This window comes from Aulonocara sp. 'chitande type north' Nkhata Bay, linkage group LG16 (genome assembly GCF_057382095.1).
Source record: "Aulonocara sp. 'chitande type north' Nkhata Bay isolate Kocher_YH1m ecotype deep benthic linkage group LG16, A_spYH_male_GT1.1, whole genome shotgun sequence".
NCBI classification, from domain to species: Eukaryota; Metazoa; Chordata; class Actinopteri; order Cichliformes; family Cichlidae; genus Aulonocara; species Aulonocara sp. 'chitande type north' Nkhata Bay.
This window is the reverse complement of record NC_141359.1, coordinates 30227441-30254053: the sequence shown is the minus strand read 5'-3', so window position 1 is coordinate 30254053 and position 26613 is coordinate 30227441. Positions and strand designations below refer to the sequence as shown.

Genomic DNA, 26613 nt, shown 5'->3' with positions numbered 1-26613 from the left:
ATGCATCTTGAAAAAAAAAATGCAAAATCCTGAAACATTTGCTAAGAGCAAGGCTTTTAGTTCACATCACAAGTGCAATACTTCTGTGTTGCCTACTGTTTTATCTCACCATCACCTATCAAACAAAGTATCCTAAGCATTTCCTTTTGATTAATTTGGTTTGCCTTCTACATATTGTTGCTTCTCTCCCATCCCCCCTTTTGCTGCTACCTGCAAACTAATTTTAACTGTGGAAATACAAATATAAACACTGAAGGTTCAGGGAGCAGCAGAATTGATCAGTGATGGATCACTGAGGAAATTGGGTGCACTAAGATCAATAATGCTTTGGTCTTTCCAAATCCCTTAGGCTTCTTCAGAACAACAAATGCCTACCAACAAAAACACAATGATACAAAAATGTGTCTTTGTATCCGTTTCTTTCTTTTTTGTAATGTAGGGGAAACAAAATGTTGCTATTCAGTTTTTCTTTACCTAGCATCAGCTGACAGAAGAGGAGCAGCAGATCAATAACTGGAAATGTTAAGCTCCAATCCCTGACCCAGTTTCCTCTTTGTACTCATGTAAGATTACAAGTGAAGACACGAGGACGGAGCACTGAGTGGATTAGCCAATGATAGCGCCACCGTCACCGCACCTAAACCCCTGACGACAGCGGAGCTATCATAAGCGCGGCTTAATGAGAAACCAAACAACAAAATGTTGTTTCCTGCAAGCTCTGTCACGCCACTTTCACTAAGACGACCCTTATCTGGATATTTCTGTTTTTGTATCCAGCTTCCTCTCAAAAGGTTAACGAATATAAATGTCCAAGCATAGCTACAGAGACAGAGTCATGTGATAACTATGAGAAGTATTCTCCGACTAATTACAGCTCAACAGTGCCAGCTAGTGAAGCTAGGAGGCGTTGCCATATATTGGTTGGTACATATACTGTTTGTAGCTTGTCAACATGAGGATCAGATAAGTGAGTCTGGGTAGCTGCTTGACTGCAAAACTATCAAAAAGATGATTCATAAAATACTGTCTGATTTACCAAAAAAGCTAAACAAACAAGAGATCTGCAGCAAAGTGGAAATAACAGCCCAAGCCCAACACAACCACATAGCTTTTACTGTAAAATCAAAAAATGACAATAAAACATCAGCACCACCCTGCGGCGACAACCAGGATGCAATTTAACTTTTCTCCTGTAACTTCTTGAGAAAACTGGCCTGAAAACACCAGGGTCTCATCATCTCTCTCATTTCTGCCTCCTCTGTCCTTCTGCCTGTGACCTGGAAATTTCATATCACTACAGCATGTTGAAGCATCTCAACTCCCATAATGCATCTGTAGGAAAGACTACGTTGGCACACAGGTGGCATAAACAAACCACTTCTGGAGGATGACTCTTTAAACGACTAGTCCAATTTTCTGCCCTTCATCATGCATGCGATTACAATTCATCTTGTCATGAGTGTCATTACATTTACATGTTACATGTTCAAGTCACCATGCTGATATTTACTTGACTAAAATTGAATTCTTTGTTCCTCGTTAATAAAAAGCTGTTGTGGTGTGAGCTTTAAACATTTCTAGCCTTTTTGAAGTGGAAAAAGTGTGTGAAGAAGTGCTCTAAAAGGAGCCAAGGACTCATTTTCTGCCTCACTTGAGCTGGACTTCCTAACCTGTGGACGAGATACATCCGAGTGATATTTGGGAAATTTTTAGTAAAATCAGCAGTAAACATTGAGAGATGAACCAACACACTGCCCTCATATTAGACTTTGATCTTAACAAGTTGATACTAACAATTTATTTACAATTACACCACGAGGCACACCATAAGTGACTGTGACAAAAATACCCTATTCCTACAGTTCCTAGCCTTCCAGCCTATTACATTACATTTCCCTAACACACAGTTATAACAGCATAAAGAATTTGATAAGAAGCTGTTACAGGCATTTGTTCATTCACGAGTGTTCTGAGCATTGAGCTTAAAAGGAAATTAATTTCTCGTTGCTTCACCATTTCCTCCCATTTTACAAATATGAAATAAAATAAATAACTGTTGACTGTCACAGACCAGCAAGGCGAGGCTATACTCCTAATGCAACTGCCCGTTTGGGGATGACCAGGAGGTATTAGCTTGTGCACACTGCCATCTGCTGGTACATTCCTGCAGCCAAACTTTCTCTAATTCAGCACACTCCACACATCTTTATGGTGAATTGCTCCTCAGAGAAACAATTCAAATTTGGCATCTCACAAACTGACTTGTGAGCTGAAGTTCACCATTCTCAAAAACAAACCTTCTCTGACATTAAAAAAAACAAAACAAAACTGAAAGGTTTCTTTGATACTCCAGAGAATTAAACTGCCTGTGAAACTTTGATACTCATTAAAGCAAAACATCTCAAAAATTATAGAAATAAAAACTGCCATAAAGAGATTCTGATGTAATTTAGATTGTGATACACCGTAGGCCTGAGGCATTTTTTCTTCATTATAAATTAGTTTATGTATAAACCTAGTCAAATGACACCGATTTCCCACACATATACTAAGCCTATTTCCAGACAAAAAAAAAAAAAGATTAATGAAGGAAAAGTTTGTGGTCCTGGCTTAGACCATGTCTTGAACCAACACCTAATGAAGAGTAATCTCAGCTCTTGGCTGCTGAAAACTTATAATAATTTCCCAGATTATATTAACTATATTAACATTTCTCTTTGAAGCAGCCTCTGCTTTCCAATTATAACTAAATGAAAATACAAATAAAATATCTGTAATAGGTTAACATCGCAGGATTTAAAAATAAAACAGAATAAATAAGATGATTGTTCCCTAATGTAGACCTGCCTCCGCCTGCCCTTGTAACAGCCTCTGCTACAGTTAACAGGACAATACAAACGCAAGCCTGTGATCTTAGACAGTTAACTGCTCATTATCTTTTCAGTCCGGTCTACATGGGAAGGTCACCTATATTCACTTCAAACACCTATCATTAATTTAGCATGAACACATAATAATAACCAGGTGAGTATATTAACAGCGAATGTCTACCAACTGTTTATATTAGGCCCCATATAATTTGCTCAGGTACTTACAGGCACTGTGAGAAAATATTAGTGTACCGTTTTCACAGCCAACCCTTCTTTTCATCAAGTCTAATCACACCTTAAAGCATTAAAGCATCCGTGCAGTAAAGATGTGCATTTCTCACATTTCACCACTCATTGTCCTCAGTCACCCCAGTGCCAGAGCTTTCCCTGCAAATTAAAATAAATAAATAAAAATCTGGTTCCCACAAAGAAAAGTCACCAGAGCTGATTTTTTTTTTCCTTGTTTTTCTTGTGGAGTTAAAATACATGTCAAATAGCCAAAGGAAAAGAAAAATGACATGAACATGCTTTAATTCTTCCTTCTTTTAAGGAAAAAACTGCAGTGCTCCTCAATCATCTGACTTTACAGGGCTTTCCTCATCTAACAGCAGAGTTGAGATTTGTTAAATTAAACTCTTTAATCTACTTTCTGGAAAAAGTGCTATGATTTTCTGTCATCCACACCTGCTCTTCTGAAAGTGTTAATCCATATATTTTATATGTAATATAAATACATTTAATATGTAATGAATAACAAGTGCTCTTGAAAAAGTGCTGTTAAAGAGACATTAAACATATTTTTAAAAACAAAACAAAAAACCCAACATTAAATGAATGGGGAAAATATAAAAGTAAATGGGCTATGAAACTCAAAAACAAGAACCATTCCTGGACCCAGGCAGGTTAAACGGAACATTTCTTACTGTAACGAGGGGAAAAGTTGATCACAGTTTGGAAAAACTGGTCTTTAAAACAAAAACAACCTCTGTTTGCTCAAAAATTGGCCATCCTGCATGTGCTGAGGAATTAAAAAAAAAAAAAAAAAAAAAAAAAAAAAAAAATGTTTTACAGGTTATGAATTTATAGCTCTACTGCATTGCTTTTCCCTCCCAGCAGGACAGCTAGCTTGCCTGAAAAGGAAGACTGAAAGAAGAATGTATTTAGGACTCTTAGATTTAAATGTGCTTCTTTCAGGACTAGAGGCAGCATTCAAACCATCCCTTGACAGTCCTAGTCTGCATCCAATATGATGATCCTGGTGTCTGTTGGCAGTCGCTGCTTGTTAACCAGCAGGGGGTAGTACAGCACTGTTTACAGAGCTCAAAACTGCACACAGAGACACAGTATAGTCAGAAACCGTGCCAGTAGCTGTCAAAAGTTAAACTAAGAACAAAAAATAAATAAAATAAACCAAACAAACAGTCAATCTCTAGTCTAAAGACATCTGAAGTTCAAAATACACTCTTGGTTTTTTGTTATTAAGTGTGTGCATCCAAGTGCATGTCAACACAGACGCACAAGTAAAAAGTATTACATATAAATATTTGTATACCTAAGTATTATATGGGAAATGGTCTAGTACAGACACTGAATTACAGGACACAGAAAAGTATCTCAGCGCTTTACTCATGCTAATAAGAGAAGCAGCTGCCAGGACTTTTTTTTGGGGGGGGGGGGGCCTCCGGCAGCGTAGAGCTCCAGCAGCGTAGAGCTCCAGCAGCCTTCCTCATTCAGCCACAGAGCATAGAGAAAGGGATTAGCTCACACAAAGCCAGAGTGAATGAATATTGAAGCCTATGGGAAAGCACCCTGACTGACTGAAACTCTCACATCACCACAGCCAAGCAGACAAAGTATCAAACTGCACTAGCCTGAGATAACCCAACACTGTTTAGCTTTGGTATTTATAGATAAGCCTTTTATTTTAACTCATTTCCAATCAACAGGATTCTTAAAACATTTCTCTGCTGGCATCCATCCTTTTTCAACTTGTGGCAACTGCCTTAAACCAAGAGTTCAAACAAGTCCAAAAGAATTTCTTGCACATAGTGACCATGTTTAATAGTAACACCCACCATTGTAACAGTAAATATATGACAAAATACAGAAAAGCACAACAGGCCCATTTAAAGTGGCATAGCTCTACCTCCAAAAACCTAAAACGTTTGCCGATTTTCTCATAACAGCAAACTGATTATCTATCATTGTTCTGTCACAATAACAATATTAAGGCTGTTCCTGCTACTACTTCAGTAGTTATTTAAACAGTCCAAACGTAACAAAATGCTCACAAAACATTCAAAAACACACAGTCAAATGGACAAAGTTAAGCACTGGCCACACAAATATTACATGAATGTGTTTCACAAGGCTTCAGTCACATTGTGATGTCAGTTTACCTTGGACAGCAGAAATAAAATATTTTCAACATCATATTGCAGAATTTTTACTTCTTACAGCTGTCTTTAACCTCGCTCATTTGTATCACAGGAGAGACGAGTGGTACTGTCCGTCGAACCTGCAGCCCCAGTTAGTGGCAGATAACTTCTACTACCCATTAAGACTTGTAGTAACAACACCACAGCAGCTCTTGCAAATGTTTTTCACCGATACTTGATACACTTGTTTTTCCAAGCATGCTTAGTCATTCCTTTAGAACAATTTAAAACAATAACAACTGTTGGTGCTGACTAGCATGGGCAGAAACATTTAAATTTCAATGAGCTGGGCACACCCATGATGACAATCAAGTGATAAATGTAGTGATTAATACCCAACTTGTCTTTTCTCTACACAGGATACAACACCATTTAGATGCGTCATGACTTTTCAAAAATGAAATCCTGATACAGCTTCACTAATTACACCAGATATCGTGAGTAGTTGTATAATTGTTACTTTGGTGTTTACAGACCACCTCCATTTTAATTTGTTATACGATAGCATCATTGTTATTATTTGTTGTAGGTTCCCCCCCCCCCCCACATTTTCTCGATACATTGCGATAAGATTGGGTTGTTACAATATCATAGTTTTACATTCACAATAACAGAGAACTTCACATATCTCATAGGATCCAGCAACACTATAGAAAATGATTTGAAAATAGTCTGCAGGAATGATGAGAGCATCAATCGATGGAGAAAAAAACAAAAGCCTCACAACTATCAATAACTATGTCTCCGTTATCCTGGGATGACCTTTGGTAGCTGTGCTGTTCGGCTAAGAGCGAACAGAGACATAATGACAGCAGCAGAACAAACACTATGAAACACATGGAGTACAAAGAGGCAGCAAACTTACGCCTATAGCAAAGTCATGCACTGCATTTTTGCTTCTACATGTGTGTGAATGTGTGTGTGTTAAACTCCTGCAGCTGACTGGACAGTGCTCTGGCCACAGGAATGCCGGCCATGATTCAGCACATTGCCTGCATGTTTAGGGGGGATGACAGTGGCGGCCCACTAAAGCCTAAAAATAAAAATGCGTGACTGAAGATGAAATCAACAGCATTTTAAAATTTATGCATACACCCAAAAAAAAAAAAATGTCTCATATGCTGTTCGCAACAGGAGATTTAGTGTTTGTATGTTAATCCCCCTTTTCTTCCACGTTTTTAATACAATAAACTTTCCAAACAAATAACTGTAACAACACAGCGTCTCTGGCACAATTTCCCCCAACAATGTACACATTTAGATAATAACAATACCACGTCGACATCAATATGCAGTGATGAATCCTGCTCTTGTTTGTAAAACAAAATCTAACTTGTGTTAGTTAAACAATACATAACAGCACCAAGTAAACTAATATTTCTCATCCTGGGGTTTAGTTCAGTCAGGATGAAACAGGATTTTGTTCACTGAATGGCCCAAAGTAACAGGAAAAGGCACATACATCTGCGCGACAACTGAGCTTGTGTGTAGTTACCTCCAGAAATACAAGAGGTTTTGCCAGCTTTCATTTAAAACTATGGTAATCATAATGGTCAAAAACAGCATGAAAAAAATAAAAAAATAATTAAAATTTATCTGGAAAATGTTCAAGTACTCCATCCACAAGCATCACCACCACCAACTTAAACCAAAGGATAGCCTCCGAGAACCAGCTGCATCCCTGAAGTGGTGTTCAATCAGCATCTGTGAACGTACATTTCAAATCTTTAACAGCCAACCTCGCACGGCGCTTTGCTCTGCTGATGAAGTTAAAAATTTTTAAAAAATAAATAAAAAAATACACTTTTCTGCTGAAACCACTGCTGAGCTAACACAGTGGTCATACTAAAATGAATGAGGCAGGCTTTTTTTTTTTTTTTAAAGGGAGCTATTGTTGGTCCGAACAAGTGTATAGTGTGTTTCAAAGTGTGAAAGCTTAGGGGAATGTGGGCTGGTTGGCAGCATGATGGCTATCTCTGCTGCAGCTGTTTTGAATGTAATCTTCCCCCTGGCAGTGCAGGGAGCGTGCGTGTGCGTGTTGTGCCCGTTGCTCATTGTGGGGAGATCAACGAGATCCCTAAAATTCACAGCACACAGCGGAAGTGACCTGAGCTGACCTGACCCAAGTTAGTCAGGTCTACTGGAGCTGGTTCAGACTACTTGAGGACACAGCAGACGGGACCAGATGGAACCAAACTGAGCAGAGTCGCTCACTGCTGCCTTTCATCGATTCGATTTTCATTTATTATTGGCACTGACTTAACAGACCTAGTGTCCAGATGTTCTGGTGGGGTTTTACAGAAGAAATCTCTCTTTGTTTAGGATTGTAACAATTACAAAGCAATCTTTTTTCTTTTGTGCGTTTTCTGCATTGAAATTTGCTTCTAAGCTCTTGCTGTATGATGGGGTTTTTTCCTCTTCAGTTGCAGAAGCATGATAGATAGCTATGGGACACTATTCACAGATTTTATTAAGTGAAGTATGGCAATTCCTGGGTTCCCTTGATAGGATTTTTTCATATTCTTGGATTAATACAGAGAATAAACTCTGTGGGAAAAATGTTTATGATGCCTGAACATTTTTGTTATGCAAGATAATCTCACCCAACTCACTTTTACTGATCTCTAAAGTTTAACTGCCACTGACTGCACAAGGTATACCCTTTAGTTACGCATTTTATGCTGCACTTAACTTATAATTCACCCAACTGCAAGCACCTACCAGAAGTAGATACATGCCAATCTGGGTTTTAGGATTTACTCCTGTGACTCTGGGTTTTGTATTTCTTTTAAAAAGAAAAAAAAAAGCGGATAAATCTAACATCAAAGTAGCAACAGGGAGGAAAACCAAAAACATACATATCACCTGTGGATCTTTATTTAGTAAATGCCTTTGCTTACAGACTGCCTGATTGCTTATGCTTCAAAAGTAGGGAACATATTTTCTCAAACTGTTACATCTGTAAACTTACACAAGTCAAAAGTAAAGTTAGAATTATAGTGTCAGTGGCAAATATTAGTGCTAAGGAGTGTATTGACTGTTGAGCCTCCTCACTCACAGTTCTAACTATATGAATACATAAACATTAATTTAAAAGTTAATGATCCACAGCTATCTGTCACACAGGACATAAAACTTTTTGAAACAAACAATTATCTGCACATTATTAAAATTTATACCACTGAACAGCATGTTGGACATAATAATAGCTAGACAGGCAGCATAGCAGCCTGTTAACAGCATTCAACATTCAAGACCAGTGAAGGCAAATGGAGGATAAAGAAAAGAGACTAGAGGTACCAAAATAACTTGTGACCAAAAGAGGAGCTGCATCTGCAGTTTGTCTTGTTCTCAGTTCAAAGAAGGCCCGTCTCATTTTGGGTTGTTTTGTCTATCACTGTGCTCTCACTGGGGGTCAACTCGTCCCACAGGTGAGGAAACGACGATGTGTTACACAAGGCTTACAGGTGATTTTCCTCACCACAGGTTAGTTTTTACAGCAAACTTTAAATCCAAGTGGCCTCATTCACATTAAGCAGTCCGACTTTTAACGTCTTACTGATAATCCTTGTAACTGGTCCCAATTATGTTTCTGATAGCGTCACTCCTCACCTTGGACAACTAATAACCAAACCACAGCAACCTTCTCACAAACAAGGAATTTATCAGTTTCAAAATGGATCAAAAGCCTAGATCAGTTTTGCTTTGTACAAACTAGAAATATTGTAAAGGTCAAACCAATTCTTTAGAACAATATAACTGAAAACCTCTTTCATTAGATATAAAAGCCTAAGCCCCAGACCTGTCAGATCAGAGAATCAATTACTGTTACAGGTTTCATCCAGGCTTAAAACAAAGGGCAAAATGTGCCTTTATTGTTTTAGCCAGACCACTGTGGAACAAACCTCCTCTTATAAGATTAGCAAACTTAGCTGCTTAACAGAGCTAGGGTCCCAGCGGCAGAGGGCGCTGCGAGGGGTCTAGGCATCTCCCTGGCCACCATCTCCACCTTATCCAGGGGGACACCAAGACATCCCCAAGCTACCAAGAGACAATCTCTCCAGAGGGTCCTAGGTCTTAGCCTCTTTCCACTAGGACATGCCTGAAACACCTCACCTAGGAGGTGTCTAAGAGATGTCCAGGAGGCTCTCTAATCAGATACTCGAACCCCTTAACTGGCTCCTTTCAATGTGGAGTAGCAGCATCCGTACTTCGACCTTTGCCTCATCTCTAAGGAAGAGTCCAGCCACCTTTCAGAGGAAGCTCATTTCCATCGCCTGCTTCCACAATCCCATTTTTCCTCAACCAAAGCTCATGGTCATAGATGCAGGTAGGAATGTTGATCGACTGTTAAGTTTTAGAAACACCTTAAATTTTTACTTTTTCCTTTCCTTACTCATTGCTTGGACATTTTATTTTTGATTAATTTGATATATTTTGGACCGTTTTTTTATCTTCTTCTTTTTCTAAAATATAGACTTATTTAAATTAGCACTGATTTAGCAAGATGCTATAGAAAAAGTTTTTGCATTATTCTTAGTATTACAGGCAGCCTGTTAAGGACAACTCTACGGCCCTTTGAAAAATACTGTTAACAAAGCCAAAGAGCCATTATTTATGGTTTTGGTTGTCTGGTGGTATTTTTGTCCACTTATAAAAGCACTTTCATGCCACTATAAGTCATACACTCATGACAGGGGGGAAAAAAAGTGTGACTCTAAACCTAAATAAGCATTTGCTTAAATAAAAACTTCATTAGCAATACAATGTGAAACCACCAGAACCTTAAAAGAAAAAAAAAAAAAAAAAAAAAACATAATTACAAACTTTTGATCACATGTTCCCTTACTGCCATATTTACATCAATTTCAGTCCAATCGTATTCAAGTATTCAAGCTATAATCACTGTTGGTACCAAGTTTTTGTAATTATTATGAATTACACTGTATTACCCCACTATATCCTTGTTATTATCAGGCTGTAATACACAGTGAAAATATCACTCAAATCTGAAAAATCCACACAGGGGCCAAAACCTGGGCAGGTATCACATTTTTTTGAGCAGTTAGAACAATCTCCGTGACAAAGTGCCGTCACAACAAATGGCCCAAAACTGCTGTAACGTTCAGCCGTGCTCTCTTTATATAGCACTAAAGTGTTTCACTACAAGTAAACAGCAATTGTTGTGTGTTATGCTACTGACACCTCCCTCAATCCTACCACACATACAGACCGAGCCAGAGAGCACCAGAAAACAACAGAGCAACAACATGCTGTGTATGAGCAACAGAGGCAGCGAGAGGGAGGTCTCGCTGAGTATTTACTATCACTTTTTAACCGGGAGGTGAAAGTATGAATGGCAGAAGGAAACTGAACACTAAGATTGTTCAGGGGGGACCAGAAGTTAGCAGAAACCCTCTCAGCGCAGTTTACTGTCTTAGTCTTCTGCTTTGCTGGTGTTCTCTGCTCAGATGCGTCATTGATTTTGTTTGTGTCTGCCCCGTTCTTGCTGATGGTTTGTTTTTTCATCAATAAACAGGACTGTTTCACTTAAGAGTGTGGTGGGAAAACTAATGGCCTGTAATGGATTGTGTTTTTAGTGTGCCTTTCATCTGAGAAAACTGCCCTCCCAACCTGAACATGCTCACACGGGGACAATAGGCTAACCTTCGTGACAAACAGCTCCATCTATTATTATTTTGTTTCCTCATTATAGAGAAAAAAGTTACACTGCTGCCTAATTCCACAGTGGGTGCATTATTATAGAGTGGACTGAGTTTGTTGGGCCATAATAAATTTAACAAAAGCTAATTCTTGCTCGCTAAAGCTAGTTAAATATTAACTAGCTTTAGCTTATATATTTACATTCTTGCTAGCCAAAGCTAGCAAGAATGTAAATATATAAGTTACCTCACACGCTGGATTCATAAGAGGTCTCATTTTCCCCCCTCTTCAATCCAAAACTTTTCATACCTCCAGCAAATATCTTTTCATAGCCCAAATATCACAAGTGTTGCTATCAACAAAATAAAACGAATCCCTACTACTCCATTTAAATAAATAAACCAAGCATGTGGAATAACATCAGAATTTGCAGAATCTCCAAAGACGTCACCACAAAATTAAGGATGCGCTGACAGTGAAATTCAGTGAACATACTGAAGCCAACTGCCAACACAAAGAAGAATCTTTAAAGAGAAAGACATGCTTTCTCTATGCTTTGCATTATCTGAACATGTAGGTAGAAAAATAATGTTGCAGATAAACATCAACTGAACCAACTGTCGCATTCTTGTAATTTTGGGAAAGTTTTAAGGTTTCAAAATAGGACTTAAGAAAATAACAGGTGGCATCGCAGCAGCTATGTCCATCTTTAAACACTGCAAGGATCTAGTGAATAGATAGACATGAATGAAAAGTCCCAACCCTAATGACGTCACTCTTCTTACATTTGACTTGCTGGGAAACTTATTGCAACATTACTATAACATGTGATGATTATCATCATCATCATCATCATCTGCCCGTTAGCTAGACGCAACATGTATTAGTGTGTATATACATTAAAAAAAAAAAAACAAACAAACAAACCCTGCATTCTCAATGAGAAAGTAGAAATATTAAAAAAAATAAATAAAATAAAAAACTAGCACTAGTGTGTGTGTGTGTGTGTGTGTGTGTGTGTGTCTTTTTTTTGTGCTTCTCCTGTGTTATAGTGTCACACTAATTTGTCTCTTCTGCTTTGCTCACTGTTAGCATAATAGAGAAGCAGACAGGTTAAGTGAAGATTAACACTACTCCACTTGACATACACTTGTGTACATCATTACCGTAAGTGCAATGAAAGCTTCCCCACAGATGTTAATCATTCTAAAACCAAAAGAGACATTGACCTTAACGTTTGACATTATAACAATCCCTAAAGCTTTGCAGCCTTGGCAGGGAACCTAATACAGACCCAAGTATTAGTCCCCCACCAACTTTATGTTACAGGACAAAATTTCACCCATATTCACTGCCTGAGAGAAAAAGCACCTTTCTAGACAATGAGGGCCAAACTTGGCACTTCTAGATTCTCAAAACATTCTGGCCTGGCTGGTAGAATATGTAGGTTGCATATGCCAAACTACACAGACAGGGGTACCTCTATCACAAATTCTAGCTAACAGAGACTGGTACAATTGACCATAAAATAATCTCTGTCTTCAAGAAATATAACTTGCCTTTTCATTTTGATGGTTGCATCCACAGACGCGCAGAGATATGGGGCAATTGAGAGGGAAAAAGAGGCAGACATGTCGAGAGCAAGTTGATCAAAGCAAGTCAATAAACTGTATATCCAGGCATTGATGGGATTCTCATTTCCCAGTGGGTCCTTTAGTGAAATTACAAGCAATACTGCTGAGGTGAGACAAAGGCACAAGAGGAATGCCAATAATAGTTAATAAACTGACCATTTTAATCTCAAAAAAGCAAGAAAACAAATAAAAAGGAGGCTCAAGTAGAGCAAAGTGTAATTGATGAATTGCCTCATTAAAGCTAAAACAAAATCAACAAAAAAAATTGTGTTACAGTGGTGTGAAAAAGTGATTGCCTGCCAGAAAACATCTTGATTATCGCCAAGACTTGGGGAAAATAACTCTGGACTGACAAGACAAAAGTTGAACTTTTTGGAAGGTGTGTGTACCATTATATCTGGCATAAAAGTAAGAGCATTTCAGAAAAGGAACATCATATCAACAGTAAAATATGGTGGTGGTAGTGTGATGGTCTGGGGCTGTTTTGCCACCTCAGGACCTGTAAGACTTGCTGTAGTCTGCTGTCTACAAAAACATCCCGAAGGACAATGTCTGGCCATGTGTTCGTGACCTCAAGCTGAAGCGCACTTGTTTTCTGCAGCAGGACAAAGATCCAAAACAAACCAAGTCCAACTCTGAATGGTTTAAAAAATAAAATAAAGACTTTGGAAAATCTTGAGATGCTGTGGCATGACCTTAAAAAGGCATTTCATGCTCAAAAACTCTCCAATGTGGCTGAATTACAACAATTCTGCAAAAATTCTCTACAGCACTGTAAAAAACCCATTGACACTTATCACAAACACCTAATTGCAGTTGTTGCTGCCTAGGGTGGCCCAACCAGTTATTTTTCCACATGAAGGATTGGATTTTTGTTTTCCCCTTAATAATAAACACCTTCATTTAAAAAAAAACTGCATTTATACTTGTGCTATCTTTGTCTAATATTTCAAACTGTTTGAGGATCTGAAATATTCAAGTGTGATAAACACCCCCCCTCAAAAAAAAAAAAAATAATAATAATAATAATCAGGAAGGGGCTAACACTTTTTCCACACCACTGTATATTCATTTCTGACCAAACTTTTACAGCTTGCCAATCTACAAAACCTCTGGTCACAAGACTCAAATACACACAAATGTGAAGTCTCACCTCACGAAACCACTTCCTCACATACAGGATGAGCCATGAGCGTGGGAGCATGCCAGGTTTTACTTAAAGTTCTGCACACAGGAACATTTGACATTCTGTTTTTAATCACTATTAGCTGCCAGTAAACCCCAGCAGTGGCATCCTCACACTCACTCACACACCTCATTAATAACTCGCAGGACAGACTCAGGATATGTACAACAGACAAGCTCCCTCATTCAAAGAGACACATGCAGACAGATGAACTGGCACTCTGAGGACACCTAACTGTTAGCTTTGGCTCCGGAGGGGTTCGTGAGGACAGGGTCATCCCACATAACAAAAACTGAAAATTTGGTCATCAACAGTCACAGAGAAGACCACAGGAACTGTCCAACCCTAAATACAGCTCACAGATTCCCTGTTCACAACATACTTGTACACATATTTCTACCAGACAGAGAAAGCTAAGAAAAAACATCTCAGTGACAGCCTCTGCACAAAATGACCATAATGTTTCAGCAGAAATTTAAAGTTAGAACAGTCATTCCTCTGTTACTGCAACTAACGTTAGGGCAACAATTCAATAACAGTGGGCAGGAACTGTTAGTGACTGTTAAAAACATAAGTGTTTCAAAACTGTGTGTCCAAAACACACAAAAGGGCACGATGCCACAATGTTAAGCCAGACCAATGAGCAAAGCAGTTCCTATGTTATCTGACATGTGGTCAGTTCCTCTTTTGATTGCAGTTTAACAAAGGGCACTTCTGACAGCCCATTTTTCCCCAAATGACCACTGAGACCACATCAAGTGTTTCTTTGTTGTTTAAAACTCAGCATAAATTTGAAATTCTATTTTGAGAATGAAGTTGAAATGCTAAGAATAAGGTCAGCTTCCACACTTACCCTTGTTACCACTCTATTTATGTTCCAAAACAGAACTGAATTTCTTGTTGCCAAAAGACATTTTCAAGTATCATGTCACTAATTAATCTGCATAAGGCCTTTTGTAGAGGCTCTATATCTTGGGGCAACCTTTCTCAAAAGTCCAGCTAAGATATCTAGCTCCTGTAATACTGACCATGCAACCATTTTTCTTTAGGTGGAGAGCCGTGTTGCACTGGTGGCAAGGCTGCTCAATCATTGTGGTCATTATTGTAATCTTGATTATTCAATAATTTAAAAACCATGCAGTTGATCACAACTGCTGTTCATTTTTTGTCTTGGTAATAAGTGATGCTTTTAAATTAAGTTTTATTTTAACCCAAGAGGGTTGTCATTTAACATAACTTTACATAGCAGTTTTGTAATTAATAGATTAATTTACTGTGTTTTGTCTGCACAAGTCCAAATATAGAATCACAAGGGAAATACCTTTCTTGAAGTATGCCTGTTATGCAGTCACGGAAGTGCATTACTTTTGTCAGTGAACATGAAAGAGAGGCAGAGATATCAGTAATACAAAAAAAAATAAAAAATCTCAGGTTCACAATTATTTGTGAACAAATAATTGCTTAGATGATTAAAAGCTGCTGCCTTCAGTAATTTGCAGCAGAAATACTATAAATTAAAAAACAATAATCATTGGATTTCGAAATTACTTTTGCATTCATTTTCACACCACCACTTTTGAGCTTTTAGGGAGGAGCCATGAAAACGAAACTATGTGGGGGAAAAGAAATACTGCAACGTTTTCATTGGTGTACAAGTGAAAAGATTATCATCAGTTGCCTGTAACTGCCTCAGTCACCAGGTCTCACCTTGTAGCTACCATGAAGGCCTCTTGAGCTGTGCGAGGTAGCTAAGCTGATGCATGGGCTTCTTTGTGGCAGCTACTCTTGTTACACAGGCTTTAAAGTCAAAAATACCTGTTAGCCCAGGTCTGAAACTCTCTCAGACCTCATGTCTCCTACCAAGCTCATATCTTTTATTCTTTTTCCCCCCTATCAATTTTTTTTTCTTCCTATCTTCAAGGAAACTTGCTGTAAAAAGTCTGTTTTCTGTAACTGTACAGTGTTGAAATTACTGACAATAACAAGCAGCATGTTAAATAACTGAGCTTAACCAACAATTCGGATTATTATTTTGCCATAATCATTATTTTGCCATAATCAAAAAGCCTTAAGTTAAACTAATTTCTCATGTTGCATTAATGTACAGTGCCGGTTATCTGTTGGGTTAAAGTTGTTGCCAAGTTACCTGTCGAATGTCGGGCCCAGCGTCCTGGACCCACTCTTTGTCTCACTTTAGTTGTAAAGAAGCACAATGTTAGACAGGGCAGGTAACAGCCCTGCAAACCAGCACAGTTCTGTTTTATTTTCATCTGCAAAATGTAGGCCGCATCAAAGTAAACTCGCTTAAAACCACCTGACCGGAGACATGTTTATTTACACTATGCACAGGTGTTTGCAAGCACAGAAGGTAGCTCGTCCTAGCACTGTTAATGTTAGCCACACAAGCCACTGTATGGTGCAGACTGACTAGTCTAAAAGTAAGAAAACAGAGTCAAAATATTACCACTACCACTGATAGCAGGTAAACTAGACAGAATGAGTATAATTCACAGAGATAATCTGTAAGCAGGGCTTTGGTATGAGTGCTGATTAAAGACAATAATCCACCTGATCCCACATAGATTTCAAATTCCTCAGAGTTAAACATCATGTGATAAAAACAGTCACCCTTTAGTATCTACCCAGCTGACCCATAAAGGCACCCCCCCCCCCTCCAAAAAAAAACAAACTAACATAACTTTCATGTTACCCTCCACATTCCCAGCTGTACCTGGCATCACTTCGCTAAGCGCTGACTGAGACTCAGATATGCTAAACATCCCTAAAGCTATGAGGGCAAAGGTGACAGTAACACCAACATATTCGTAAGACTTCAGATTGTTAGGGGTGACGGAAATGAAAGCAAGTCCCTCGTGCTGCACAGTGATTAAAATTCCTGTCTAACCTCAAAATATGTTCTTAAAACTTCTTGTGAGGAATTTCCAAAGGATTTCAAGTTTGCCAGTAGCAGAGAGAGGGAGGGAAAAGGCTCTTAATGAAATCAATAAGCTTTCACTGAGGAAAAAAGGAGCCATGTGCCTTCATTTTCATGTGAATAAGCAACCTGGCAACTCTTGTTTCTTTCCTAAAGACGAAAGGGCATTTCAAGACTTGCTTTGACTACAACACAAAATTGACAATGGCTGTCAGTTTATTTCATACCTGTCTTATTCTATTGCTTATTAAGTCATCGACAACTGCTACTGTAATTTCTGCTTTTCAACAACAAAATGTGCTGAGAGTCTCTACAGGGAACTGTGCGCCCAGCAGAAAATGTGCCCTGTAAGGCAGACAGCCGGGATTTCAAGCAGGCGGGCGGGTGAGGTAAAATGTTGAATCACTGCAGCCACTTGATAAAGACAAGAAACGTCACATCCAGCTGAGCCCTGCGTTGTATCCCACTGACAGAGGACAGAGAGAGTGCAGCAGCTTGGCCTCTGTCGGCTGGTGATCTAGGATAACAACAACACTTTTCTTCCCTCACAGCTGCAACATTAAACAGTGAACTCATTCAGCTTCAAACAGACTTAAAATGCTGAGTACCATCACACAAAACTCTTTTTTAATACAAAACAAAAAGAAAGCCATAAACAGTTTGCAGATAATCAAACAAATATAAGTGAGAAAAGTATAAAAATGAAGTCTCTTACCCATCCTCTTCTCCATCTACAGTCTTGAGACCAGCTGGTGCTGTTAAGGCACTGGCGGTGGCAGCGTTGCCCTCAGTTTCCTGACCATGGCCAGTGTTGGATCCAGTCTCTCCCCCAGACAGCTTGGGCAACCCCAACAAACCCGACTGATGCTGGAGGAGCAGCCGCTGGGCATCTTGCAGCTGAGTGGTGGTGAAGCTCGGCAGACTGGCATACAGGGCGCTGGCCTGTGCAGCGTGAGCCAGGGCCTGGGCACTGCTGTGGTCATGGGTCAAGCTCACAGAAGACGGCTGGCTATGGGGAACTCCCTGCGGGGGCATCCGAGCAGTATTCCCAGTGTTGTGAGATTGGGGTTGGGCCTGGGCCTGGTGATCGCTCTGAGGGTTGGGGGGAGGCACACTTGGTGCAGACGCCTGGCTCTGATGGGCCGCTGTTGGCAGCTGGGTGCTCAGCCCTTGGTTTTGGATTTGTGTTGGGAGTGACTGCGGCTTTTGCTGCTGGCAATCCAAATGGCCTGGATGGCTCTGAGGCTGCTGGCCAACACCAGCTACCCCGACATGAGAGGACATACTAGAGGTGGTAGACTGAAGAGAGTGGGGCTGCTGAGGACCTCCCATCATATGGCAGGCTCCATTAGCCATCCCAGCAGATGTGGCTCCAGCTTGGTTGGACAAAGGCTGGGAAGCAGCAGCAGAATGAGGGATGCTTTGCTGCAGCTGTGTGTACTCAGGTGGCCTCATCGACATCGTGTGTGCTTGGGGGGCAGCAGCTGGCTGTTGTGGTAGGGTGGCATAACCCATCTTCTGCTGCTGAACACCTACTGGGGGTTGATTAGCAACTGCCTGGGCATAAGTGAGCTGCTGCTGGGACACAGCAGTGAGTCCCATGGTGGTCTGGTGGCTCGGCATGGATGGAGGCTGATGAACGTTTGTAGGTGCCGAGGGGGCCGCAATAGTTTTATCATGCTGTTGGGGTTGGGTGTGAGATACCCCCATGCTTAAACCGCTGGGGAGGATTCCTTGAAAGCCCTGAGGAGGGGAGTTGTAATCCTGTGCATGCTGTGGTCCACCAACATCTCCACTGCACACATTCTCGACATAATGGCTCAATGTACTCATAGTACTACTCACAGAACTCCCACTTGTGCTTTCTCTCTCCGACCCCCCAGCAAAGCTCTCAGAGACAAACTGTCGTATGCTGTGGGACCCAGGATCAGAAGAAGAAGTGGGGGCAGGAGCTGGGGTGTCCTTATCATAGAAATCAGTGCAAGTCCATCTGCCCTTTTTGAAGGGCTCAGAGTTAGAGTCCAGCTTCACCACTCTAAAGCGAGAGCTTGTGGTGGTGGCTACCACAGGGGCCGCAGGAGCAGTTGATACAGGAGCTGTGGTTGCAGCTGTAGCAGTTGCACTCACAGGCTGCTGCACAGCTGATCCAACTCTTCCATGGAGCCCGCTGGGGAGCCCTACGCCTCCAGAGACACTCACAGCAACAGTAGTTGTAGCAGTCATAGCAATGTTGGAGTTTAAGTTTTGGTGTTGCTGGATCATGCTAGTGGGGGCCATTAGGTTGCTCCCCGCTGGAGCAGCAGCACTTTCTCCTCCTCCACTCCCTCCACTGCTGCTCATCACATTGAGAGGATAGCCGCCACTGCTAGTGCTAGCACTCGTGCTGATCCCCCCTCTCACAGGCACGTTGGCAGAGCTCAACATATTCACATTACTAACATTGCTGGTCTGGGGATTAACTATGCTAACTGTATTGCCAGCAGCAGAGCTGTGCATTCCAGGGATGGATCCCGGGACTGCAGTCCCCGTAGGCTGAGTGGGGATACTTGAAGGAGCAGCCTGGGAAACTCTCTCTTGAGGGCCGCCCATATTAGAAGGCATTTTCTGGGTGACACAAGGTAAAGCTCCAGAGGTGAGACCAGACGCGGTGATCCCGGAGCCAGAGGACAGAGGGTAGACCTGGGCATGGTTAGGATGTGGAGGATGTTGATGGTGTACAGTCCCATTCACCATGGCTCCACCGTGTTGCTTCTGTGCCTGGTTCAAGGTGTGGGGGTGTGAAGGCTGATTTGGAGAGACTGCTCCAGGGGTCTCCGCCTCATGGAAATTATTCAACGTCTCCTCTGAGGAGCTTCTCTCTGCTCCAACTACATCATTAGCTCGGGAGAGGGACACATCCAGAATCTCAGAAGACGACAGATCCTCAGTATGGGACTCATCCAGGTCGTCGTAGCTCTCAGTATCCTCTGCAATGCTGTTATTGGTACTAACAGATACCTGTGCTGGAGTCACACTTGTGATCTGGAAACCACTCTTCTTTTTTATCTGAGCTCCAGTGGACTGTGTGGGCTGGGGCTGGGAGAGCAGATTTAGGCTGTGGGGGGGAGGAGGATGATGGGGACCCGGGGAGGATGAGCCAGCAGGAGGTTGAATCAACAGGGAGGGCGGGTAGTCATCGCCTGGTACGTGGCTGTTATTAACCACCGGGTTAGCTGATGTTGACAGCCCGGGGCCGCTCCCGCTACCAGTGTTGCTCCCCCTTCTGTGAAAGACAGCCTGGTGCGCCATCTTTCTAACACTGCCAGAGTCTCCTGCAGGGTCCGGATGATGCATTTCGAGAAGATCCGGGCGGTAGTTGGTCTCTGACAGTATGCAATAAGGCTGCAGCTCGTTAAAGGCGCCGTTTTGACAAAACTACGCTCAACAGACAAACGACCAAAAAAATTATCTAGAAAAAAAACAATAGATATTTCAACGAAGTGCGCAGATATGAGGCAAAAGTTGTGCCGATATTTACACCCTTGTCTTCTTTCACTCGCTTCGGCGTTATCCTAGCGAGGCAAAAGAAGCTAGTGACCGCTAGCGTCAGCTGATGCCAGTTCGCCGGTTAACTACCAGAGCTGTCCGTCTGCGCCTTTATTAAACACAAGCTAACATTTCTGTATGTTTTGTTGAAGAGAAAAAGACGCCACGCTGCAATGAACACAAAAAGCGGGCAAAAAGCTGCTGAGTAAGTTAGCGTTATATTAAAAGCTAGCTAGCTGCCACTCTCCATCACCGGCTAGCTAAACACAAACTCGGCTGTTTAAACTGCTGGGTTTTTGTATTCTTATTCTTTTAACAAGAGGAAACGAAGTGAAAGCGAGCCACCTTTAATCCGCAGTTAGAAGCTTTAAAAGGCGAAACACTTCTAATAAAAGCGCCGTACACGGGTTAAATCCATTCCTCTGGGTCCTCGTTTGGGTTTTGCTGTATCACTGGTCCGCCCCGGCGGTAGCGTCGTTCAGTATGGAGCCTCCCGCACCGCTGCCGTGGTCTGCGCTGTCTGTGACGGGGCTGGAGGGGAGGGGTGCGCAGTAATATGGCGACCGCGCATGGCCGCTGCTGCCAGACATAAAGCAGTCTGGGAGAGGCGGCCACGAGCTCACGTCAATATCCACGAAGCGTGCCGGAAAGTGCCGAGCCCAGCCGCTCCCTCCGAAAACCAGTTTAGGGCCATCACAATAGATTTTGTTGGTCTTTTTGAACCAGAGGAAATCAGTATGGAGTCATTATAGTTTTGTAGTTTCTCATTACTTTAAAAGTTTATTTAATTTTGAGTTTTTTTATTTTTCATTCAGTTTAGTTTCAGTTAGTTTTCAGATCGGATTTTCTTGTTTTGTTTTGTTTTTTAATTCTCTGGAGAGTACAGAGAGTACACGTTTTTACAATAAAAATAACTTTTACAAAGTCTTATAGACATCCAAAGTCTTAATTATAACATAATAACATTTTATACCAAACTAACATATTAAAGTAAGGTAATTTCATTTTTGTTTGTATAGTTTTCCAAGTTCACAAAATTGCTTCAGTTAGGTTTTATTTTGTTTTAGAATCAGAATCAGAGAAACTTTATTAAGCCCAGAAGGAAATTGAGTTGTTGTAGCAGCATACATAAAACAGACGATAAACCATTCTTATAAAAAGTAGAAGTAGCATTACACCAGTGGTACACTGTAACAACCTTAGTCAAAAGACCCAGTATGGCTCACTCTAATATTCTTTGGAGAGTGGAAAAACCTGCAGGAAATACTCCAGTTTTATAAATAAAATGCATTACTGTTTCTGACACAGGGGATGCCAACATAACACAGGAGTGAAAATGGAAGTAAATTTAAACATATTTCTAAATCAAGGGAAGTTTTTTGAATTACAAAAACACAAAATACTCTTGTTTAGTTGAAAAAAAGAATTTAGACCCTTAACTGAAAATCAACATCCACCTTAAGTGATGGATTACATACATGTGGAGGTATAGAGATGTCTAGGAGAGAGGGCAAGGGGCTTTTTCACCAAACTAAATCCTAGAGAGAGAGTGTCTGTGAAGAACGGAGCAGAAGTGTGCTGGTACTAGTTTTCAAGAGCAAGAGTGATGTGAAGAGCTGCTGAGCCATACAATAAAACTATGGAAAAGAGATCAGGAAGTATATTGTGGACTATAATATTTGCAGATGATGTTGTGGTCTTAGTGCGAGCAGGGAGCAGGTGGGAGAGAGTCCAGAGAGGTGGAGGTATTCTCTGGAGAGAAGAGGAATGAAAGTGAGAAAAAGCAAGACAGTATGTGAGTGAGTATTAGTAATACCTGCTATGATTTATCTCTTAGAGATGGTGGAATTAACAAAAAGACTTTTGGGGGAGTATAATAACTCAGTTACCTACATTAATACTAGTTTAAAGAGAGACCGTTGTTAAAAACAAAGGCTTGCAGTTTCAGGCACTAACTTCTAAACAATACAATAATAAACTAAATAATATAAACCTGAATTCTGTGTAATGATTAATTTTATGTCTATGCTAACATACATGGGAAATAATAAGTAATTCCATTGTTAGGTTATCGTGTTCCCCTTTTATTGTACTCATTTAAAGAAAAATGTGATTTATTTTGACAGTGAAAAATACTGAAAAGAAGAGGGAAAATGATGGAGGGTGTAAACATTTGTTGTGGTATGAGCAAAACATCCCCACAGCAGTGTTTGTGAAACAAAGGTAGACAGAGAGCTGCTAGATCCCTCTGCAGACACATGTGTCAACTACACTGAAGGATTATTCTACATGCAGGTGCTGTTTGGGGCCTCTCTCACCCTCACTCTCTCCCTTTTAAACACAGGAGAGAGAGAAAAATGTACACATTTGTTGGTTGGTAATGTTGCCACAGCAGGTCAACGAACTCTGATCTCAAACTCGAGCTTCTCCATTTTCTGTGTTCCGGTGTTTTCTGTTCATCACTGGATATACAGAACCAGTTCTAGCTCTTTTCAATCAGTCTCTTCTTTTCTCTTCTCTTTGCACTGAAAATTTTAAATAATATGTTAAGTTCAATTAATAAAGGCATAGAATTACAGTGCATATGTTTCTTTTGCATGTATTTTGGTTATCAGAAGCATGCTTTAAGGGAAATTGCATTTCTTTCACATCTAACCAGAGGTCAGAGTTCATGATCCACAGAGGTAGATGCTCTAAACATGACGCAGGTTTCAAATAATGAGGTCAGCATATTTGCAAGGAATCCCTGACTGCTCCAAACTCTCAGGTTCAGAGATTTGTTTTTTTTTTCCCCCAATATTTTTCTATTGGATCAGAACGATGTCAAACAGAGTAGATATACCTAATATGGTCATCTAAGGTACACAGCAATAAGCACAGAAGTCAAACCAACCTGCTGTTCAAACCTTCTGTTTGTGTTGAGCAGCCAGTCACAAGGAAGCTGGGTTAAAGCAGTGGCTTTCAGAGCCAAGTCGAATGATGTTGATGCTGAAATGTGGGTTATTTCTTTTTAAAAAAGGGTCATGATTGGGGGAAACAATGGTGTTAAAATTAATGCTGGTGGTTTGAGAACCACTAGATTAACTCAGAATGTAGAAGATAATTGACTGTGAATCATATAAGAGAAAAAATACTGGAAAAAACCAGAATAGGTCCCCATGTAAGAAAAAATAGATGTCTTGTAGAGTTTAAGCAACACTGGCTGTCTGAGCTACTGTGAAATCATACATCATAACGACATCTGTGAGAAAAAAACAAAACAAAACAGGGGAGGTAATGCAAGAAATAGAAAGAGGAGGAGTTGTGGTGGCTCACAGAGAGAAAGGAGAGAGTAATAGTTAGTGAAGGAGGAGGGAAGAGAAGAAGAGATTAACTGTCAGGCAAGCAGACAGGCTATACCCATCGATACAAATGATAGAGGACAAGAGGGACAGCAGGAGCCTATTGCAGTGTAAGCGCCTGGTGCTGTCAGCAGCTTTAAATCATCCTGGCACTCCACAAAAAAAAAAAAAAAACCCAAAAAAACACAGCACTATTGTGCTGTGGCTCTAGCACTAATGAGTAATTTATACTCTGAACTCTGCATTGATTTTCTTTGCCCTGCTATGAAGAAAAGTAATCACTCAAAGGGTTTTCAGAGAAAAAGGAGAAACATGTTTTGTTCTTTATATCCGACTGAAAGACATCCGACTGTTGGATGTGCCCTAAAGCGATTCTTCCTAATTTAATTCAAGAACACCCGGGCAGTTAGGGAAGACGTATCTCGGGCAGAAGGTGAGTTCGCTTATTAAGTTTGAGCAGGCAGTTTGATTCCTCCCCCCTCTCTCTAAGCTGTAATGTAAATGGGGTTAACAAGAAAATTTTATTTTCCAAAGAACAGGTGCTCATAAGAAGTGCAGACAGAACAAAAAAAAGTCCAGGAAGTGGAGCAAGAACACTGCTGGGGATAGAACAAGACTCTCCAACCCTGATAAAAGTTTAGCGTTACGCTGCCTCTATGGTTAAAGAATAAATGAATGTGATTTCACTTGAAGATATATTGCCCTGTTATCCCTGCACCAATCAACAGGACTTCCTGGACTTTGTTATTTAATAGAAACTTCGTCATTTCTGTCCAATGTGGTTGTTGTTACAATGCCAAATTATAAATGAAAGAGGAATAAAAGGTCCAAAAATAACAATGGTAATTCAGCGTTTCTTGATTATGCGGTGCACAGTCAGAGGAACATTAGTGTGATAATGTGTGGACCGCAAAAGCTTTAAAACACTGCATGTTTTCTTTTGGAATGGGGCCATTTAAGTTTATTATGTGATTGTGTTTTCATCAAATCAGAACTGCGTCCACACAAGCTAGGAAATACTTTCAGTGTGCTTGCACACAGCCCAGACCAAACACAGACGTGACTATTATGCGAAAATTAAATTAATTGAGGGATGAAAGGCTCTACATAAACAAAAAGAGCCTTTTGATTAACAAGAGATTTCTGAAAAGTGCACTTCAAAGCACTGAAGCTCTGTGGTGCATTGCACAGTTTTGAGATGATTAAACCCCAAATATTTCCATCTTCTGATCATCACAATCTTTCAGAACTGGGAAATATTTTACTTTGTCCTTGTAACTCTGCAAAATACAAACAAACCTTTTAAAAAAAAGCTTATTCTTTTACAAATAAAGTTTTGATAACCTAATTTATTTGTGAGTACATCTGCATTCTGCTGCACGTTTCCAAAATGTGCGATGCTAGATAGTAGTTACCTCAGTTATCTTGTTTAACCAACTGTAGCAGCAGGTAATGATTATTCTGCTCTGAATCTAGTCTTTGTTGCTTGTCGAAGTATCCTGGTGGAGCTTTAATGATAAGGTAGCAGATCTTTCGAGTGGCACTGATGGTGGAATAACTGAGCTAAAATGCTTGAATGCCCGGTGATGAGAACCAGGGTAGCTGAGTCTGTCTGAGGCTTGTGTCCACTGATGTGAATGGAGGCCAGAATAGATGCCAGCTTTATTTCAACCAGAGGAGCCACAACATTCATTCATGAGCCTGTTTTCCCACATTGCTGAGCTTGACTAAAGAAAGATTAGACTCCGAATCCCTTGCAGCAGGGTTGTATTGACACATTACCCCCCAAAATGAATTAACATATATACCTTCTGCTGATTTAGACATTTTACCTGTGATCTATTTCCCTATTCTCTCTTGCATATGAAGAGATGCATTGTTTCTTTGTTACTAATAATAAAATCAAAAGTCTAGTTAATATGCTATAGATTGTGATGAGTAAAGCTCCTTCTACAACCATCTGTTGCACTTTTTAGGCCAAATGTCACATGGAAACCCAGATATGATGAACATATACACGTGACCTTTTATGCTTTTTTTTGGTCTTAAAAATGGATGAGGGTAAAGGCCTGAAGACATGTTTGTTTAGCAGCAAGGTCCCAATTTCTTTAAGTATTGTTAGTGAAATTTAAAGCAGCTCTATTATTCTTTGAATTATTTCCTGTGACATATACTTATATAGTAACAGTGAATATACACTGTTACAATTTGTCCATTTTAAACATGGTCAAAGTTTCAAATACTGAGATCAATGCCTGTATAAATAATCCAGATTGGGGTTGTCCTCTTGGCTGAATATGATGTAAAGAGAGGGCCACAGTGGCACAGGGACGACCGTGTTTGTGTGCACCAAAACAAGAGTTTGCATCGTCGCAGTTCCTTTAACAAAAAAGGTCAATGGAATTTTTTCAAACACTTTTTAGATTACTGAGAAAAACAAGCTCTGTGAGCAATTGGAGTTTCTGTTTCCTGTATATTATGTTCAGAAAATGATCATCTTTACAAACTGGCTCTGCTTTGATGATTAAACATGCAACTATTTTGCTGGTAATAACTGAAATGAGTAAAGAAAATCAACAGCCTATGTATGTAGGATAATTCATAATTTTATTGGGGGGGGGGGGGGGGTTGTATTGGTTGGGTCTGATTATTGGGGGGGTCATAACCCCCCTAACCCCCCTGGAAATTACGCCCCTGTATATAAGTGAGACCTATAGTTTTAGTTTTTTAAATTCCCTGGGATGGTTTTATTGTAAATAAATTATGTCAACTGCTGCAGTTTAGTTTTGTACTTCTTGGCTACCACCACATTTTACTTTCTAGCTGCTCGCCACCTGATGAAAAAGGACCTCGTGCTTCCTTGTCCTTTTCCCTCATTACACCATTCAACCTGAGTTGAATTTCTGACATCTGCAGCTCCTTTTAGCCACTTCTTACCAAACACATTTTATGGGACAAAGTATAGACATGAGTATTTTATGTCCCTTCCATTTTCTTCCACTTGTCGATTTTCATGGTCA

The 26613-nt window shown here is 40.3% G+C and overlaps 1 protein-coding gene across 3 annotated transcripts in view; it reads right to left on the bottom strand.

Annotated features, from left to right (window-relative positions):
• The window catches only part of LOC147311807 (TSC22 domain family protein 1-like), a 48993-nt gene extending 28054 nt beyond the window's left edge, over positions 1-20939 (bottom strand). The window contains exons 1-2 of one of the 3 annotated variants that reach the window (XM_086267744.1): positions 17443-20939; positions 14228-17244 (exon numbers count right to left, since the gene is read on the bottom strand). In XM_086267744.1, coding sequence (XP_086123870.1) covers positions 17130-17244; positions 17443-20060 — 2733 coding nt within the window. In that variant the 5' untranslated portion in view covers positions 20061-20939 and the 3' untranslated portion in view covers positions 14228-17129. Of the gene's footprint in view, positions 1-14227; positions 17279-17442 lie in introns of those variants that run through there. The other 2 variants (XM_086267745.1, XM_086267743.1) reach the window with 2 other exon arrangements.
• Positions 20940-26613: the final 5674 nt, after the last annotated feature.